We start from the raw sequence: 19295 nt of genomic DNA on the forward strand, positions 1-19295 counted from the left end.
ATTGTGTAATACTAATACCATACCTTATTTGTTCCACTGTCTTTCCTAAAAATGTACAGTCTTATTAGCACTTCATTTATCACCTGTTGCACCTTCTTTAGTTATTTCTCTTCTCCAATCTCTTAGCTACACTTTAATTCATTTCGAAGACTGATTTAAGTGAAGTAAGTGAAACGATTATAACCACTATTCTGTGTGCTCCATAACATGCTAATCCTGCGTTATGGTTTTGTTTGTTTGTTTGTTTGTTTGTTTTTACATCAAGTTATGATGGAACAAGTATGAAGGCACCTATGCTTCTTTAAGATTTTTCAAGAAATTTCTGGCCATATTTTTCAGTAGATTGTTCAGATAATAGTATGCTGTTATCTCATCATTCAACCCTTGCATTGATGAAATAAAACTGTTCAGGTGAATCACAGTGACACTCAGCCACCCTGCACACATTTCTTTTTTAAATGTATTTTATTGCAGTTTAGGTTCTGGGGTACATGTGCAGAACATGCAGGATTGTTGCACAGGTACATACGTGGAAACGTGGTTTGCTGCCTCCATCCTTGTCACCTATATCAGGCATTTCTCCCCATGTTATCCCTCCCCAGCTCCCTACCCCCTGCTGTCCCTCACCTAGCCCCCCACAACAGACCCCAGTGTGTGATGCTCCCCTCCCTGTGTCCATGTGTTCTCATTGTTCAACACCCACCTGTGAGTGAGAACATGCGGTGTTTGGTTTTCTGTTCTTGTGTCAGTTTGCTGAGGATGATGGTTTCCAGATTCATCCATGTCCCTACAAAGGACATGAACACATCGTTTTTTATGGCTGTATTCCATGGTGTATATGTGCCACGTTTTCCTTGTCCAGTCTATGACCGACAGGCATTTGGGTTAGTTCCAGGTCTTTGCTATTGTAAACAGTGCTGCAATGAACATACCTGTTCATGTGTTTTGATAATAGAACTATTTATAATCCTTTGGATATATACACAGTAATGGGATTGCTGAGTCAAATGGAATTTCTATTTCTAGGTCCTTGAGGAATCGTCACACTGTCTTCTCCAATGGTTTAACTAATATACACTCCCACCAACAGTGTAAAAGTGTTCCTATTTCTCCACATCCTCTCCAGGATTTGTTGTCTCCAGATTTTTTAATGATCGCCATTCTAACTGGCGTGAGATGGCATCTCAGTGCATTTCTCTAATGACCAGTGATGATGAGCATTTTTTCATGTTTTTTGGCCTCATATATGTCTTCTTTTGAAAAGTGTCTGTTCATATCTTTCCCCCACTTTTGGATGTGTGTGTTTGTTTTGTTTATTTATTTATTTATTTATTTTTGGTAAATCTGTTTTAGTTCTTTGTAGATTCTGGCTTGTAGGTTCTGGATATTAGCCCTTTGTCAGATGGGTAGATTGCAAAAATTTTTTCCCATTCTTTTGATTGCTGGTTCACTCTGATGATTGTTTCTTTTGCTGTACAGAAGCTCTGGAGTTTAATTAGATCCCATTTGTCTATTTCGGCTTTTGTTACCGATGCTTTGGTGTTTTAGTCATGAAGTCCTTGCCTATGCCTACATCCTGAAAGGTTTTACCTAGGTTTTCTTCTAGGGTTTTTATGGTGTTAGGTCTTATGTTTAAGTCTTTAATCCATCTGGAGTTAATTTTAGTGTAAAGTGTCAGGAAGGGGACCAGTTTCTGCTTTCTGCACATGGCTAGCCAGTTTTCCCAACACTATTTATTAAATAGGGAATCCTTTCCCCATTGCTTGTTTTTGTCAGGTTTATCAAAGATCAGATAGTTGTAGATGTGTGGCATTGCTTCTGAGGCCTCTGTTCTGTTCCATTTGTCTATATCTCTGTTTTAGTACAAGTATCATGCTGTTTTGATTACTGTAGCCTTATAGTATAGTTTTAAGTCAGGTAGTGTGATGCCTCCAGCTTTGTTCTTTTTGCTTAGAATTGACTCAGCTATGTGTGCTCCCTTTTGGTTCCATATGAAGTTTAAGGTGGTTTTTTCCAGGTCTGTGAAGAAGATCATTGGTAGTTTGATGGAGATAGTATTGAATCTATAAATTACTTTGGGCAGTATGGCCATTTTCACAATATTGATTCTTCCTAACCATGAGCATGGAATGTTTTTTCATCTGTTTGTGTCCTCTCTTATTTCCTTGAGTAGTGGTTTGTAATTCTCCTTTAAGAGGTCCTTTACGTCCTTTGTTAGTTGTATTCCTAGGTATTTTATTCTCTGTAGCAATTGTGAATGGCAGTTTGTTCTTGATTTGGCTCTATTTAAGTCTGTTATTGTTGTATAGGAATGCTTGTGATTTCTGCACATTGATTTTGTATCCTGAGACTTTGCTGAAGTTGCTTATCAGTTTAAGAAGATTGAGGGATGAGACGATGGGATCTTCTAAATATACAATTATGTCATCTGCAAATAGAGACAATTTGACCTCCTCCTTTCCTAATTTAACAGTCTTTATTTCTTTTTCTTGCCTGATTGCTCTGGCTAGAACTTCCAATACTATACTGAATAGGAGTGATGAGAGGGCATCTTTGTCTAATGCCAGATTACAAAGGGAATGCTTCCAGTTTTTGCCCATTCAATATGATACTGGCTGTGGGTTTGTTGTAAACAGCTTTTATTGTTTTGAGATATGTTCCGTCGATACCTCGTTTATTGAGAATTTTTAGCTTAAAGTGTTGTTGAATTTTGTCAAAGGCCTTCTTTGCATCTATTGAGATAATCATGTGTTTTTTGTCTTTGGTTCTGTTTATGTGATGGATTACATTTATAGACTTGTGTATGTTGAACCAGCCTTGCATCCCTGGGATGAAACCTACTTGATCTTGATGGATAAGCTTTTTGATGTGCCGTTGCACTCAGTTTGCTGGTATTTTGCTGAAGATTTTTGCATCTATGTTCATCATGGATATTGGCCTGAAGTTTTGTTTTCTTGTTGCGTCTCTGCCAGGTTTTGGTATCAGGATGATGTTGGTCTCATAAAATGATTTGGAAAGGATTCCCTCTTTTTGGATTGTTAGGAATAGTTTCAGAAGGAGTGGTACCAGCTCCTCTTTGTATGTCTGGTAGAATTCAGCTGTGAATCCATCTGAACCAGGGCTTTTTTTTTTTTTTTTTTTTTTTTTGCATTGGTGTCGAACATGTTCTTTTAGGTCAGAGACGTTTGTTGTTACCCACTTTCTGAAGCCTGTTTCATGTAGCCTTTTTCCCTTGCTAGTGAGGAGTTGTGATCCCTTGGAGGAAGAGAGGCATTCTGGTTTTGAGTATTTTCATATTTTTTGCACTGGTTTCTTCACATCTTTGTGGATTTCTCTGCCTGTGGTCTTTGCAGTTGGTCACTTTCGGATGGGATCTCTGAGTCGACGTCCTTTATGTCGATGATGAAGTTATTTCTTTTTTATTTAGTTTTCCTTCTAACAGTCTGTACTCTAACAGTCCTCTGCTGTAGGACTGCTGAGGTCCACTCCAGACCCTGCTTGCCTGGGGATCACCTGTGGTGGCTGCAGAACTGTAAGGGTTGCTGCCAGTTTATTCTTCTGTTATCTTTGTCTCCAAAGGATACCTGCCAGATGTCAGCCTGTGCTCTCCTTTATGAGGTGTCTCTTCGGATATATGGGGGTTGGGGAGCTGCTTGAGGAGAGAGTCTGCCCCTTATAGGAGCTCAAGTGTGGAGCTGTGTGCTCTGTTGTTCCATTCAGAGCTGCTGGGCAGGTACATTTAAGTCTGCTGCAATGGAATTCATAACCACCTTTTTTTCCCCCGGTGGTCTGTCCTGAGAAGGTGAGGCTTTATTTTTAAGTTTCTGACATGCTGCTGCCTTTTTTCAGAGATGCTCTGCCCAGCGAGGAGGTGGCCTAGTCACAGTCTGCCAGCAGAGGTGTTGCTGAGCTGCTGTCGGCTCTGCCCAGCTCCTGTGTGAACTTCCTTGCAGTTTTGTTTATAGAGGTATAGTTAGAACTTCCTCCATAATGGTGGTCTGCCTCAGTAATGGTGGACTCTCTGTGATGGTGGACTGCTTTGGTAATGGCACACTGCCTCGGTAATGGCAGATGCCCTTCCCCCTACACAGCTGGACGGTCCCGGGTCCATGCTTGCTGTGAAACTCAATTCAGAGCATTTCAGATTTGTGGTCTTTGTGGGGGTGGGATCTGGGGAGCCAGATCACCTGGTTCCCTGTTTCAGCCACCTCTTTTCAGTTGAATGGGTGACTCTGTGTCCCAGGCATTCCAGGCACCAGTTGAAATGGCCACCCAGATTTGTGTGAGTGTTTGTGTGGAGACCCGCTGCGCCAGCTGAAAAAGCCGTGCTGGAGACTCGTTGTGCTTTCCCCCCAGGAATTTTCTGGTCTGTGCGCAGTAAAAATTCGTTTGGAAATGTGGTGATCACTCACCTTCTGCATTCTCACTGGGAACTGCACTCTAGAGCTGTTCCTATTCAGGCATCTTGGATCCCACACATTTTAAATATTAAATTTAAATGGTATCTTTGATCATTTAAAACCCAGTTTTTATTTTCAAAAAATTTCAAAACTATATACCCCTTGGTTTAGGATGATGGGTAATAAAATCAATTTACATTTCCTTTAGGAAAAATCTATATAAATCACTCAGATTTTTAGGGCTCATACCTTTATGTTGTATGTATATACATAAAAGTCTTAAAATGCTACAAGATTATATGACCGTGATTAAACCAGTCACTTTGAGTCAAATTATGCATATTTTGTATTACATAGAATGTTTTACATATTAATCAGCTCAGGCTACCATAACAAAATGCCCAAATGGGTGACTTAAACAACAGAAAGTTCTTTTCTCACAGTGCTGGAAGGTGGAAGTTCCAGATCAAAATCCAGTTGGGTTCAGTTTCTGTTGAGGGCTCTCTTCCAGCTTACAGATGGCCTACATCCAACATGGCCTTTCCTTTGTGCACACACAGAGAGAGGGAGGTCCTCCTATAGGGACATTAATTCTATCAGATCAGGGCCCCATCCTTATGATCTCTTAGGCTTAATTCCATCCTTGCTGCAAATACAGCTTTATTGGGAGTTAGGGCTTCAATGTAGGAATTTCTGTGGGGTGGGGGAGGAGGAAGACATACAGTTCATAATACATTTAAATAAAGTTCAAGTACATCTGTTATAATAAATTCTGAGCTATGTTAAGGAGTACTGGAATAAAATCCCAGTAAAATGTCTAGGCAATATAGATAATATGTATTCAGGGAAAGTACTTGCAAACGTTAATAAACTGAGCTATGTATAAATCGATTTCTAAAGAAGACAAACCACTAAACAAATATAGCTGTTTTGTATACCTCTTTATCCCTATTACATAGCTTATTTTTTGGCCTATACTAGGTTTAACACACAAGTGTAAGTTAGCCTGTAACTTCCAATGTAGAAAGCCCAAAGAACAAGAATTCCTTTATACGTAATGATGCCTGTATAATTTTTACCTACTGAACCGAAATATCTTCTCTTCATGCTAGTTATATAAGTTGTATTTCTTCATGCCTTCCAAGAATTTAAAAATGAAAGAACTTTAAATGAGTATTGGTTTCTATAATATTTAGGAAAAACATTTTTTAAAAAATTATTTCTGGTATTATATTCTCCAGTCTAGAGAGCAAATAGCAGAAGCAGGAAGGCATATTATGCTATTCTTGAATGGAAGTTGCTGGGTACTAAGATGCTCAAGTTTTAAAAATCATTCAACAAAGCTTCACTAGGACCTACTATAAGTTATATACTGTTCTGCTTATCACTGGGGATTCAATGACAGACAAGCTTACTCTGCTGCTACAGTCTTGAAATTCTTAACTTTTGAAAAAGAGGCCCCATGTTTTTACTTTTCACTGATCTCACAGATTGTGTAGTAGATACCACTAATGTTTATACTCTTTAAATCAATTTTATTGGAGTATAATTTACATAAAATGCACTTATTTTGAATGTACAATTCAATAAATTTCAACAAATATATATATCCATGTAACCACCTCTCCAAGATATAAAGCATTTCCATCACCCGAAAAAGTTCTGTCCTTCAGTTTTGCAATCATTTACTCACCCCTATGATAGCCCCAATCTACTTTCTTTATTCGTTTTCCTGTTCTAAGACTTTACACAAATGGAATTATACCATACACATCTTTTGTGTCTGCCTTTCTTCATTCAGCATAAAGTTTTGAGATTCATCCAAGTCATTGCATGACTTTATTCCTTTTTACGGCTGAGTGCTTTTTCACTGTGTAAATATACTACACGTTGTAGTGAATACTGCTACAATGGAATATATACAAATGGTCAAAAAGCACATGAAAATATATTCAGGATCATTAGATCTCAGAAAAATGCAAATTAGAACCACAATGAGTTATCACTGTATACCCACTAAAATGTCTATAGCTCTGTTATCCAGTTCAGCAACATTAAAAATATGTAGCTATTGAATACTTGACATATGATTAGTCCCAATTAAGATGTGTAGTTAACATAAAATATACATCAGATTTTGGAGCTAGACTACAAAAATAAATGGACAATATCTCCATAATTTTTATTCTGATTATGTGTTGAAATGGTAATAGTAATATTTTGAATAGATTTGATTAAAATATTAAAATAAATTTCACTCTTCTTTTTAAATGGTGGCTACTAGAAAATTTGAATTTATATGTTATGGTTTCCATCGTTTTCCCACTGGACAGGCCTCCTGGGCTATAATTTGAAGGCTGGTAATGAAATATTGGTAAGATTATGAAGTAATTGGAGCGCTTATATGTTGTTGGTGGAAGTGTAAAATGATAAATTATTTTGGAAAAGAGTTTGCAAATTTTTTATGAAGTTAAACATACCCTTAATGCATGACCCAATAATTCCACTGATAGATATAACAAAAGAAATGAAAACATGTGCCCACACAAAGATTCGTACTTGAATTTTTTTTAAGATCTCTCTGTGTTGCCCAGGCTGGATTTCAATGCCTGATTCTCCTATCTTGGCCTCCCAAAATGCTGGGAGCACAGGCGTGAGCCACTGTGCCCAGCCTTATACATGAATATTTTTAACAGTTTTATGTGTAATAGCCCAACACTGGAGCCAATTTATTTTTCTTTTCAAGTCAAAGTCACACTTCATATTGGTTATTCTTTTCAGAAACCATTTGTCACACTAAGCTGTGTAATGTGGTTCACAAAATTCGAGATTAATCCTTGATCTTTTAGGATGGAAATTAGATGTGTTGTACAATAATATGTATAGCAACAGTATAAACGTTAGATGGAATCACTGTCTATAAAACATGCTAATGAAAAAGTGAAAGAAGTGTAAATAATATAAAAAAATTTTTTTACAAATCCAGCATTCAAAAACTAATCAGTTCATATCTAGAGGCAAAAAAATAAAAATAAAATAGTTGGCATAGTATCTTATTTGAAAACATTGAATGTAATTAAAGTTTTTAAATGATTTCACATTGTTTTAAATGTTTTTGAATGACCTTTGCAGTCAGAAATACATTTAAACTCAATTTTAAAATTATAAGATTGTAGTGACATCTTCTGATAAATTCTATCCACTCTCCTTGGGATTAGAAAGCTCGAATGAGAGGAAAAGCAGAGATGTGTGCCCAGTTGCTCCAGTTTTAAGTCTATGAACAATTTTAAGTCTATGAACTGCTTTAAGTTTCATTTTTATACATATCATACCAAATAGGACATACTCTTCTCAGGATACAGTCATTTCATTTATGACTTTCTAATCATCCAGAAGGATTGAGGTGAGTCTGAGTACTTTTGTTCCTCTAATGTTTTTCAAAGGAGATAATGACATTCTTATTGCTCATTTTATATATGTATATTACTTCTGTAAAATAATCTGTTCTAAGATTTTAAACAAGGGAAATTATACATACTTTTTTTGTCTGGCTTTCTTCACTCAGCATAAAGTTTTGAGATTCATCCAAGTTATTGCATGACTAATTATTCCTTACACTAATGATTTTCCTCTAAGCTTAAACAGTTGAAGGCATTTGATATGTCTGTACTCTCCTGCATTCATTATAATTTGTCTAGTTTTTCCCAGATACAACAAACTACTCCTTTTTTTTTTTTTTTTTTTTTTTTTCAGGCAGAGTTTTACTCTTTGTTGCCCAGGCTGGAGTCCAGTGGTGTGATCTCGGCTGGAGGCCAGTGGAATTGCAACTTCTGCCTCCTGAGTTCAAGCGATTCTCCTGCCTCAGCCTCCAGAGTAGCTGGCGTTACAGGCTCCTGCCACCACGCCCCAGTAATTTTTGTATTTTTGGTAGAGATGGGGTTTCACCATGTTGGCCAGGCTGGTCTCGAACTCCTGACCTCAGGTGATCTGCTGGCCTTGGCCTCACAAAGTGATTACAGGCATGAGCCACTGTGCCTGGCCCAAACTATTTCTCTTTAAATTGAATGTATACCAAACAAGAAAAGGGGGAATCTTTCCTGCAACTGCTTCTTACACACAGCTACATCAGATTTATTCTGAAGCCCATTGAGAAAGAAGAAATAAGTTCGTTTAATTGCTTTGGCATTTCCCCAGTGCCTTGAGTTCTTGAGGCTTGCTCATATTTCTGTTGGTTGTCTGCTAATACTGCTTGGGACTGAAACAACATACTTCCGATATTAGGCTAAATAAGATTCACTTTGAATAGCAAAAGTTGATTAGAAAACTTCTCCGTTTCTCATTACCTCGGGAAAACAATTTTTACATAGCCATGAACGAGCAAATTTCATCCCATCCCAGACTATCCTGAGCATTTATAGCAGGTAATAAATGTCTCCCCATGGTGAATTCAATGTGAAGTCCAAGGCTTTGTTATCTAGAGAGTAAGTTAAGTGCTAACAGCAACAGCATGAAAGCGCATGCAGCTATGGTGTAATCCTGATTTGTTTTAGAAAAACTATGAATTTCCTTGTTACAAAGCCAAGTAAGAACAACCCTTTAAAACTATTGAACCATGAAAGCCATTTTCCTAAAGGGTTTTAAATTTGGGAACAGACTCATGAAATTTATAGCTTTGATGAGATATTCTTTGCCTGCAGTCAAGACGAGAGCTAGATCATTGGTTTCCCAGCATGACACCTATGTGTTCCTGTGTGCACTAGATATCATTAAGCTCATAACACAGCCAATATCACATTTAACGTTTGAAAGGTTCACTTTGTCTCGTAGTTTACGTCTTTCATTTACACCTACTGCATGCTAAATATCTCACTCTAGAAAAGGAGATACATTCTACCTATATTGTTACTGTCAATGGAGTAAAAAGAAATTGCTATTTTCATATCCATGGCTTTTAAGCTGCAGAGTCAATAGATAATGACTTCTAGAAACAATAGATAATTGAATCAGATGTTACATGTGTAAGTCAGAATATGAAAACCTTCCTTGACAGATAAGGAACAGAAAATGTGAACCGCCATGATGCATGTCAGTTCCAACTGTTATCATTTGAATATTATGTCTAATTCTAAAGGTAATGCAAGATTACTGTTTCTTTTAAAATAGATGAGCACTTTCAGGATATTCAGATTTCAAGGCAATGAAGAAGGCAGCTTATTAAGTAGTACCTGATGATCAGAAACAGATAATAAACACTGCAGGGATCTGTATGTTATATGATGAAATAACATGTAAAAAACTGAAGAAAAGAAAACTGTTGTTTTCAAAATATAATTATCATTTTTTGACATTAAGCAATGAAATTGTGATTAAGGAACCTATTATTTCTCCAAGCTGTTTTCTTACCTTTGTGCAAATGTTTGAAGGTATTTTATCCATAAGTTTACAATTCCTTTACCATTTATTATCAACAATTTCAAATACGTACAAGGCTAGAGAGAAGATTACGATGAATCCCCATGTGCTCAGGACAGAGATGAACAGTTATCAAGAGTTTTGTTATGCCTGCCTTATCTGTTTCTCCTTTCCCTCTCTTTCTACCAGATTATCTTAAAGCAGATCCCAGACTGCCATACTTTTTAACGTGTTTTTGTCAATTCTTTCTTGTTAAATATATTTAATATATACATATTTTTCCAAGGCAGATGTGTATTTTGTTTTTTAATCATGTAATGCAATCAATAGATTAATGTATAATGGAAGATTGGATGACAGTGTATTCTGCCTCATGCACTTTAGACTACGTTTTTAGTGAGATTCAAAGATTTTTGTTTTGATCTTTTTAATGGTGATGATATAAGGAAGCAGAAATTATACAGACTCTTAGTTCACACTGGCATTTTTTGCACCTTAGGCAGAAAAGCAGAACTAATCAGAGCTACAAATCATAAAGGAGAACACATTTCAACCTCCAGGGCATTGTGGAACTGAGATATCTTACTGATTATACTAACAAGGGACAAAACTGGGTACATTCAGCAATGCCTTCAAAAATGTTCCCTTCTTAGTCAAAATCAAATTAACAAATAGAGCATCCGTTTGGGGTTAGCATTCTTTCTCCTAGGGATTGGGTTTTTTTAGACTATATACTTTTGGCAAGTATTGATTTGGGATTTATATATTTGATTAGATCTAACTCTCGAAGTCAAGAATAGTCTTACAGAAAATGTTGAAGAAGGTTTCCTTCATTGTTCCTAGACACATCACATTTGGGAGTTTCTTTTTTTTTTTATTGCATTATAGGTTCTGGGGTACATGTGAAGAACATGCAAGATTATTGCATAGGTACACACATGGCAGTGTGATTTGCTGCCTTCCTCCCCTTCACCTATATCTGGCATTTCTCCCCATGCTATATCTCCCCAACTCCCCACCCAACGCTGTCCCTCCCCTGTTTCCCTCCAACAGACCCCAGTGTGTAGTACTCCCCTCCCTGTGTCCAAGTGTTCTCATTGTTCAACACCCACCGGGAGTTTCTTATTCCCTCATTCCAGCTCTGGTCTACCTTCCCTGGGGAACCGTTTCTGCTCAAGACCTTTCCTTCACAACTGCATCTTTTCTAGACCCCTCTAACATCAACCTCTTTCTCCTTCTCCCCTTGAAACCCAGAATCTCTTTCCCATGGATTCCACATCCTCCTTTCAGTTATGACCCAAAACAGCCGAAAAATATGTTGAGTAAACCCTTCATGAGTATATTAGTCAGGCTAGACCAGGTTATGCTATGAAAACAATCCGTGCATCTTAGTGGCTTAAGTCAAGAAAAATTTACTTCTCACTCATTTCACTGCCTCATGTGAATCAGGTGGCTCTTCCTGGAGAAGAACTGTCTTGTGGATTCATATGTTCATGTTGCAACTTTGCAGTTTGAGTGTTTGTGGAGAGCAGTAGGGCAGGACTGGGGTGAGACTGAGAGAATGAAGAATCAACTCAGACTTCATTCCTCTGACTCTGCTTCATCACTTCCATTCACACATCTAGTGGCAAGAACGGAGTTCCATGGTTCCAACCTTCCAAAGGATAAGGGAAGCTAAAAAAGGTAAGGTGGTCTTGGCTGTGTGCCCAACAAGAGGTAACACTGCTAAGCACAGAGCATTGAATAGATCTCAATTCCTGTTCTTATTTGCCATTTGAAAACTGTTTTTAATATATTTTCCCCTCTACCCAAAAGCAGTGTAATATATGGCATGACTCTTAAGAACGTAAGTCTCTTTTTTACATTTTTTAATTTTTTTGAGAGGAGGTCTCACTCTGTTAACCAGGTTGAAGTGCAATGGCATGATCTCAGCTCACTGCAACCTCCACCTCCTGGGTTCAAGTGATTCTCCTGCCTCAGCCTCCTGAGTAGCTGGGACTAGAAGCACCTGCCATCACGCCTGGCTAATTTTTTTTATTTTTAGTAGAGATGGGGTTTCACCATGTTGGCCAGGCTGGTCTTGAACTCCTGACCTCAGGTGATCTTCCCTGCCCTGGTCTCCCAAAGTGCTGGGATTACAGGTGTGAGTCACCTCACCCAACCAAGAGCATACATTTTGAATTAGACCACCCTGATTTTTAATCCCAACTTCAACACTTCTTGTGCCACCCTGTGCAAGTGACTTAACCTATCTGAGCCGTAGTTTTCTGGACTGTGAAACAGAGATAATTTCCAGGTTTCATGCTTTTCTATTTTCACTGTGGTGAAAACACATAACATAACATTTACCATCTTTACCATTTTTAAGTGTTCAGTACAGTCATGTTAACTGTATGCACATTATTCCACAACATATCTCTGTAACTTCTCATTCCGCAAAACTGAAACTTTGTGGCCACTGAACAAAAGTCTGTTTTCTTTCCAGCCCCCAGTTCCTGGCTACCACCATTCTCCTTTCTGTTTCTAAAAGTTTGACTATTTTAAATACCTCTTATAACGAAATCATACGATGTTTGCCTTTTGTGACTGGCTTATTTCACTTAGTGTAATGTCTTCAAGGTTCATCCATGTTATAGCATATGGTAGTATTCTCTTTTATAAGGCTGAAAAATATTCCATTTCACACAAACACACACACTACTTTTTTTATTCATTCATCAACAGACATTTAGTTTGTTTCTACCTTTTGGCTGTTGTTAATTGTGAATAATGCTGCAATGAACATGAGTGTGAAAATGTCTATTCGATTATTTTAGCTACAAATCCAGAAGTGACGTTGCTGGATTATACAGTAATTTAATTTTCAATTTTTAATTTTTTGATGAACCTCCATGCTGTTTTTTATAGCAGCTGCATCATTTACATTCCCATCAACAGTGGATTAGAGTTACATTTTCACATTCTTGTCGGCACTTACTGTTTTCTGTTTCTTTGGGTAGTGGCCTTCCTAACAGGTGTGAGATGATATCTCATTGTGGTTATGTTTGAAAACCATATATCTGATTTACATATAATTGTAATAAATAATCTGTCATATATTATCATATACAATATAGTATGTCATATATAATCATATATAATATAGTATGTCATAGATATGATATGTTATATAGTCCTTCCATTCTGCAGGTTGCCTTTCACTCTGTTGATTGTTTCCTTCGATGTGCAGAAGTTCCCAAGTTTGAAGTAGTCCCATGTAGCTCTTTTTGCTTTTGTTGCCTGTGCTTTTGGTGTCATATCCAGAAAATCATAACCCAATTCAATGGCATAAATATTTTCTCCCGTGTTGCTTCTAGGAGTTTTACAGTTTCGGGTCTTGTGTTTGAATGTTTGGTTCATTTTTACTTGCTTTTATATGTGTTATAAGGTAACGTTTTTGCATGTAGATATGTCAGTATATATTTTTTTGCCTGCACCATTTGTTTAAAAGCGTGCTTTTCTTCTTTATCTTGCTTTTCTATCTTGGTTCATGAAGCAGGAACTTCTTTCAGTACTTTAAAACTCTCACCTTCTTGGGCAATAATTAAGGAAAGGACTCCCACCTTTCTCTTTGCCTATTTCTAGCTGCATTCCATTGTAAAAGAGATTTTTTGGATTACTGTTTGTGTTTCACATCGCTTACTTCACTCCTCAGCCATCTGATAGCCTCATATCAGAACTCATGTGAGTGAGACAGTATAATTTCGTGGCAAAATTGTACATAGCCTATTTTCAAGTACAATCCAGCTTTAACAGAAATAGGCTGATGTCATATTTTAAATTTCCACTTGGCTTCTTTGTATGCTTCTCAGTTGGTTCAGAATCCAGGGAGAATAGGCAGTAAAGTAGTAACCAGGTTGCTCGAACCTCAAACAAAATTTTTAATAAAGAGTTTAAAAGATGATATATATAAAGCACTTAGCACTGTCTGTTCCATCATGTATACTCAGTAAGGGCCCTGACTATTTGGAGGTCTGTCCACTCCACTTCTTTCACTGACACATTCATTGATCACTACTCTGGCTTTATTACTGCTCCCCAAATTATACCATCCATTGTGACCATTATTCTGCTTTAATAGTAATGATTGTTTCTTAACTCATTCATCAAACAGTCTCTATCATGAGACACACACTGTGTGGGGCACTGTGTCCGCCCTCAAACTGCTCCTAGTCTGGTAGGAGAGACATAAACACACAAAGTTGTCACAGTTAAGCACTTAATAGAGCTTGATAAAGGGTTCCATAAAACATAGAGGTGAGGGAGCTACATAAACCAGGGGGTGTGAAAAACATTCCATATGAAGGATACTTGAGTCTACCTTTGAAGGCGAGGAATTTCATCAGATGTAGTAGTGGCTATACTGTCTCAAAATAACATGCAGTGGTAAAGAGTTTTCAAAGGTGAAAGATACTTCTTATGTGTGCCTGGATCCAAGAAACTGCCAGGCAGAAAATGCTAGGCGCAGAGTCTGGAAATAGAGATTGAGACTTCCTTGTGAAAGGCTTTGGGTTTCAGGCGTGGTGTGGTGTGCCTGTAGTCCCAGCTACTTGCATTTAGTGCTGCAGAACTGGATACACATTATAATCACCTGGGGCGAAGGAACTAGCTGTGATGGCTGCATAATACTGTAAATGTAATTAATGCCATGGAATTGTACACATAAAATGATTAAAATGGCAAGTTTTATGTTGCATATATTTTACTACAATTTTAAAAATTGATCATGGAATAGGCCAAAACACATTGAATTGTGTACTTTAAATAGGCGAATTACATGATACGTGAATTACGTCTCAATAATGCTGTTTGAAAAAAGAATTATAGCCTGGGCAGTGTAGTGACACTCCGTCTCTACAAAAAATAATTTAAAAAAAAAATTAGCTGGACATGGTGGTGCATGCCTATCATTCCTGCTACTTGAGAGGCTGAGATGAGATGATACCTTGAGCTCAGGAGTTTGAGGCTCCAGTGAGTTGCAATTGCACCGCTGCACTCCAGCCTGGGTGACAGAAAAAAGATTCTGTCTTGGAAAAAATGATTTAAAAAAATTAAATTTTAAAATAATAAAATTGCTTGAGGAGCTTAAAAAAACAACAGAAAACCTGACACTTGAGCCCCATCCTCTGACACTTGAGCTAATTATATTAGCTCTCTGGAGGTTAGCAGAGCACCTGGCACCTTGAAAAGTACTCCGGGTGATTCTAATGTGCAGTCTTGGTGCAGAATCACTGCAACAGGCAATGGTGAGCCAGCAACAAATTTTAATCCGGAGAACAAGACGATCAGGTTTGCATTTTAAGCAATCTGATTTGTCAATTGTGTGAATCAGAGATCCCTGGCTCTGTTGCTCAGACCTTACAGGAGCCACATGATTGCTTACAGATATGTTATGCATAGCAGTCATAACATGGAAACAACTCAAATGTTGCTCAGCTGGCAACTAGACAAATAGACTCAGATAGTCATACAACGGAATACTGCTCATCAATAGAAAGCTCCCATTACCTTGGCCGTATTAACCCTGTGTATTTCTAGTGCCTCAAACTATTTGCCGAGGCAGAATCTGCCTTGTTTTTTTGGCTGCCCTGCCAAGCCTATGTCTATTATTATTATTATCATTATTATTATTTGTGATAGTAACTTTCTTTGTTGCCCAGACTGGAGTGCAGTAATGTGATCATAGATCACCACAGCTTTAAACTCCTGGCCTCAAACAATCCTCCCACCTCAGCCTCCTGAGTAGCTGGGACTACAGGCACACGTCGCCACATCTGACTCATTTTGTAACTTTTTTTTTTTTTTACAGATGAATTCTCACTATGTTGCCAAGGCTGGTCTCAAACTCCTGACCTCAAGTCATCCTCCTGCCTTGGCCTCCCAAAAAGCTAGGGTTAGAGGCATGAGCCACTGCTTCTGGCCCCAAGCTTTTCTTTTCACCTCAGCAATATCGCTCTCCAATGGTCACCCAAGCCAGAATCATTCATGTTTCTTTAATTTATAAAAGTTATGATTTACATATAATAAAATTTACACTTCTAATATGTAGTTCTGTGTGTTTTCTCAAAATGCACAGTTGTGTAATTATTACCACCATTAAGACAGAGAAGAGTTCCATCATGCTCAGAATTTCCCTCATGCACCTGTGTAGTTAGCTGTCAACGCCTCCTCTGTGCCCCAACCTCAGACAACCACTGGTCCATTTTCTGTCCCATACTTTTGCCTTTTTCAAAATAGGGTATGAATGAAATCATACAATAGGTAGCCTTTTGAGTGGGCTTCCTTCACTTAAACTAAATCGTTCACATTGTTATATCAGGCTTCATTCCTTTTTATTGCTGAGTAATGATCCATTGTATGGAGGTACCAGAGTTTGTTTACCCATTCACCAGCTGAGAGGCATTTGAGTGGTTTCCAGTTTTTAGGGATTACGAATAAAATTGCTATAAACATTTGTGTAAGGATCTTTGTAAGGCCATCATTTCTATTTCTCTTGTAAGAAGTTTATATTTAAATTCATGAGATTCTGTAACAGCTTACATTCCCACCAGCAAGGAAAAGTGGTTACGGTTGCTTCCCATCTCTACATCTCCCCACCACTTGGGATTGCCAGTTCTTTGGTTTTGATTTGCTTTGCTTTGTCTTGTGTTTATCCATTCAGAAGAGTTTGTGGTGGTATTTGATTGCGGTTATAATTTGTATTTCCCTAATGACTAATGATACTGAATAGTTTTTATGCACCTATTTGCCATCTCTATATAGTTTCTGCTGAAGCACTTGTTCAAATATTTTGTCCATTTTTCTACTGGGTTGTTTGCTTTCAAAGTCATTTTTTAATATCCCTGAGTGCTTTTGTGTATGACTGAGGCAGTCAGTTCTTCCATGGTAATAATCTAATTTTCTTTTTCCGTTCTGTTTCTAGAACTAGTAGCATCCTCGTTATATTCGTTTGCCTTTCTTTCTTTCTTTGAGGCTATTTTCTCACAAAGTCAACGTTTCTAAACACCATCTAATGAAGCTTTGAACTCTGGCCTTTAACTTCTTTCTCTGTATAATTCAGACTTCCTCATTAATACACACGGCTCCAACAGTGCATTTAACTGAGGTTATCTTGCAGTGTCTTCTCTCCTCTATTCTCCCAAATATACTTTTCTCCTCTTTCTTGCCTTTTGAAGGACTCCAGTAGGGAGTAATGCTGTGTTATTCAACTCCAGCTATTTCTTGCTTCCAGCAAATCTGAGACAATTTTTCTGCTAAAGTGCCTAAAGGTAACCTCATCTCATCACCAAAGGAATTCATGTCTACCCACTAACAACCCAGGTTAGTCTATTCGACAGGGCCAGACCCACAACCTGGACTGTGGTTCCTTGCCTGTAGTTCTCCACCTGTGATTCTTTTCAATAGCAGAGTCCCCTAGTGCTTTACTCTTATTTAATTTATTTAAAAATATCTATGACTCTTCAGGAACCTCTCTATTACGAAAGCGAAATCCCCAAACCACTTTATAAACACATAACCCACAAATGTTCATTCAGGCTTAGTTTTGCTATACTACTTGTGTCAGAATGGAGAGCAAAATGATATCAAAAGCTCTAAGTGAGTCAGAGAAACTCTTAAGATTGCCCCTGTCAAAAAAAAAAAAAAAGTGAGCCTGACATTTGTCAAAGGTGGCAAGACAGATTTTATTTAAGCTACTGCAGCAGTGGAGAGAGACTCCACGCAACTGAGACAAAAAGCAGGAGGTCTTTTTAACTCTGAGATATACTAAGGAAAGATTACTAAAGGATGTTATGGGGTGAGGTCAGTCAATGTGATTAAGCCATCTGTGTCTGCCAACTGCTCCTGTTTAAATTAGGCTCCAACACTCCTACAGAGACTGGGAGATAGGGACCCTATCTGTCTTAATGGTTACATTTCAAAGGGATGACTCCTAGGCCCTAGAGAAAGACATTTCTAGGTTGTAGAAGATTTGCATCTCAAAGGAGCTGAGAAAGAATTTACAATGACAAGTTTTCTAAAGAGAAGGGAGGTCGGGGCCAGGTTCCAGTTAGAAGAAACAATAAATTATTTTGGCAGTGTTGAGGTTTCTCAGACAAACATTTTAAGGGTCCTCAGGTCATTATCCTAGGGACATAGTCTTGAGTGGACAGAAGTGATTATGATAAAGATGACAGGATGAACATGAATCACATATGTAATTATGTTACATAAGATGGGAATGCCTGGCTGGGTGTGGTGGCTCATGCCTGTAATCCCAGCACTTTGGGAAGCCCAGGCTGGTGGATCACTTGAGGGCAGGAGTTCAAGACCAGCCTGGCTAACATGGTGAAGCCCCATCTCTACTAAAAATACCAAAAAATTAGCTGGGCATGGTGGCCCATTCCTGTAGTTTCAGCTACTCAGGAAGATGAGGCAAGAGAATCGTTTGAACCCAGGAGCCAGAGGTTGCAGTGAGCTGCGATCGAACCGCTGCACTCCAGCCTGGATGACAGAGTGAATATTTGTGTCCTTCCCAAATTCATAGGTTGAAATCCTGACCCCTAAGGTGATGGTATTAAGAAGTGGGGACTTTGGGAGATGATTAAGTCATGAGAATGGAGCCCTCATGAATGGGATTATTGTCCTTGTAAAACAAACCCAGAATGCTGCATCATCTCTTCTACCTTGTGAGGACACAGCAAGAAGGCACCATGTATGAACTAGAAAGTAGGCCCTCACCAGACACTGAATCTGCAGGCACCTCCATCCTCATCTTCCCAGCTTCCAGAACTGTGAAAAGTAACTTGCTGTTGTTTATAAGCCGTGAATTTATGGTGTTTTGTTATAACAGCTTGAACAATCTAAGCCAAGACTCTCTGCTCTTTTGCTGACTTCAATGAAAGGACACCCAAGTGACAAGAACTGAAGGAGGCTTCTAGGAACTGGGGATGGCCTCCAGCCAGCAACATGCAAGATCGTGAGGCTATCAGTTCTGCAACTACAAGGAAGCAAATCCTGCTGACAATCTGAGTGAGTTTGGAATGAGTCGTTTCCCTGTGGAACGGTCAGATGAGATACATCCTTGGACAATATTTTCATTACAGTCTTATAGATGACTGAGCTAAGGTGTGCCCAGACTCCTGACTCACAGAAATGTTGAGATAATAAATGTGTGTTCTGGGCTCCCAGAGCGATTTAGTTGCAGCTTAAGTCTCTAAGGTATAAATCTGTTCAATTACATACTTAACCTGGAAGAATCATGGCAAGGTGGTTTTTTTTATTTTTTTATTTTTTTATTTTTTTTTTATCCCATGAGAAGTTTATAGAAAGAATGATGGGATTTTGGTGATCAAAAAGTACTTTTCTTTCTTTCTTTTTTTTTTTTTTTTTTTTTTTTGAGACAGAGTCTTGCTCTGTCACCAGGCTGGAGGGCAGTGGTGCAATCTCAGCTCACTGCAACCTTCG

General features: G+C 38.2%; 1 protein-coding gene across 1 annotated transcript in view; it reads left to right on the plus strand.

Annotated features, from left to right (window-relative positions):
- The window catches only part of PHF14 (PHD finger protein 14), a 211521-nt gene extending 192750 nt beyond the window's left edge, over positions 1–18771 (plus strand). The window contains exon 19 of the mRNA XM_074379511.1: positions 18682–18771. Coding sequence (XP_074235612.1) covers positions 18682–18756 — 75 coding nt within the window. The 3' untranslated portion in view covers positions 18757–18771. The remainder of the gene's footprint in view (positions 1–18681) is intronic.
- Positions 18772–19295: the final 524 nt, after the last annotated feature.

The sequence above is a fragment of the Saimiri boliviensis genome, chromosome 10, assembly GCF_048565385.1.
Source record: "Saimiri boliviensis isolate mSaiBol1 chromosome 10, mSaiBol1.pri, whole genome shotgun sequence".
Classification (NCBI taxonomy): Eukaryota; Metazoa; Chordata; class Mammalia; order Primates; family Cebidae; genus Saimiri; species Saimiri boliviensis.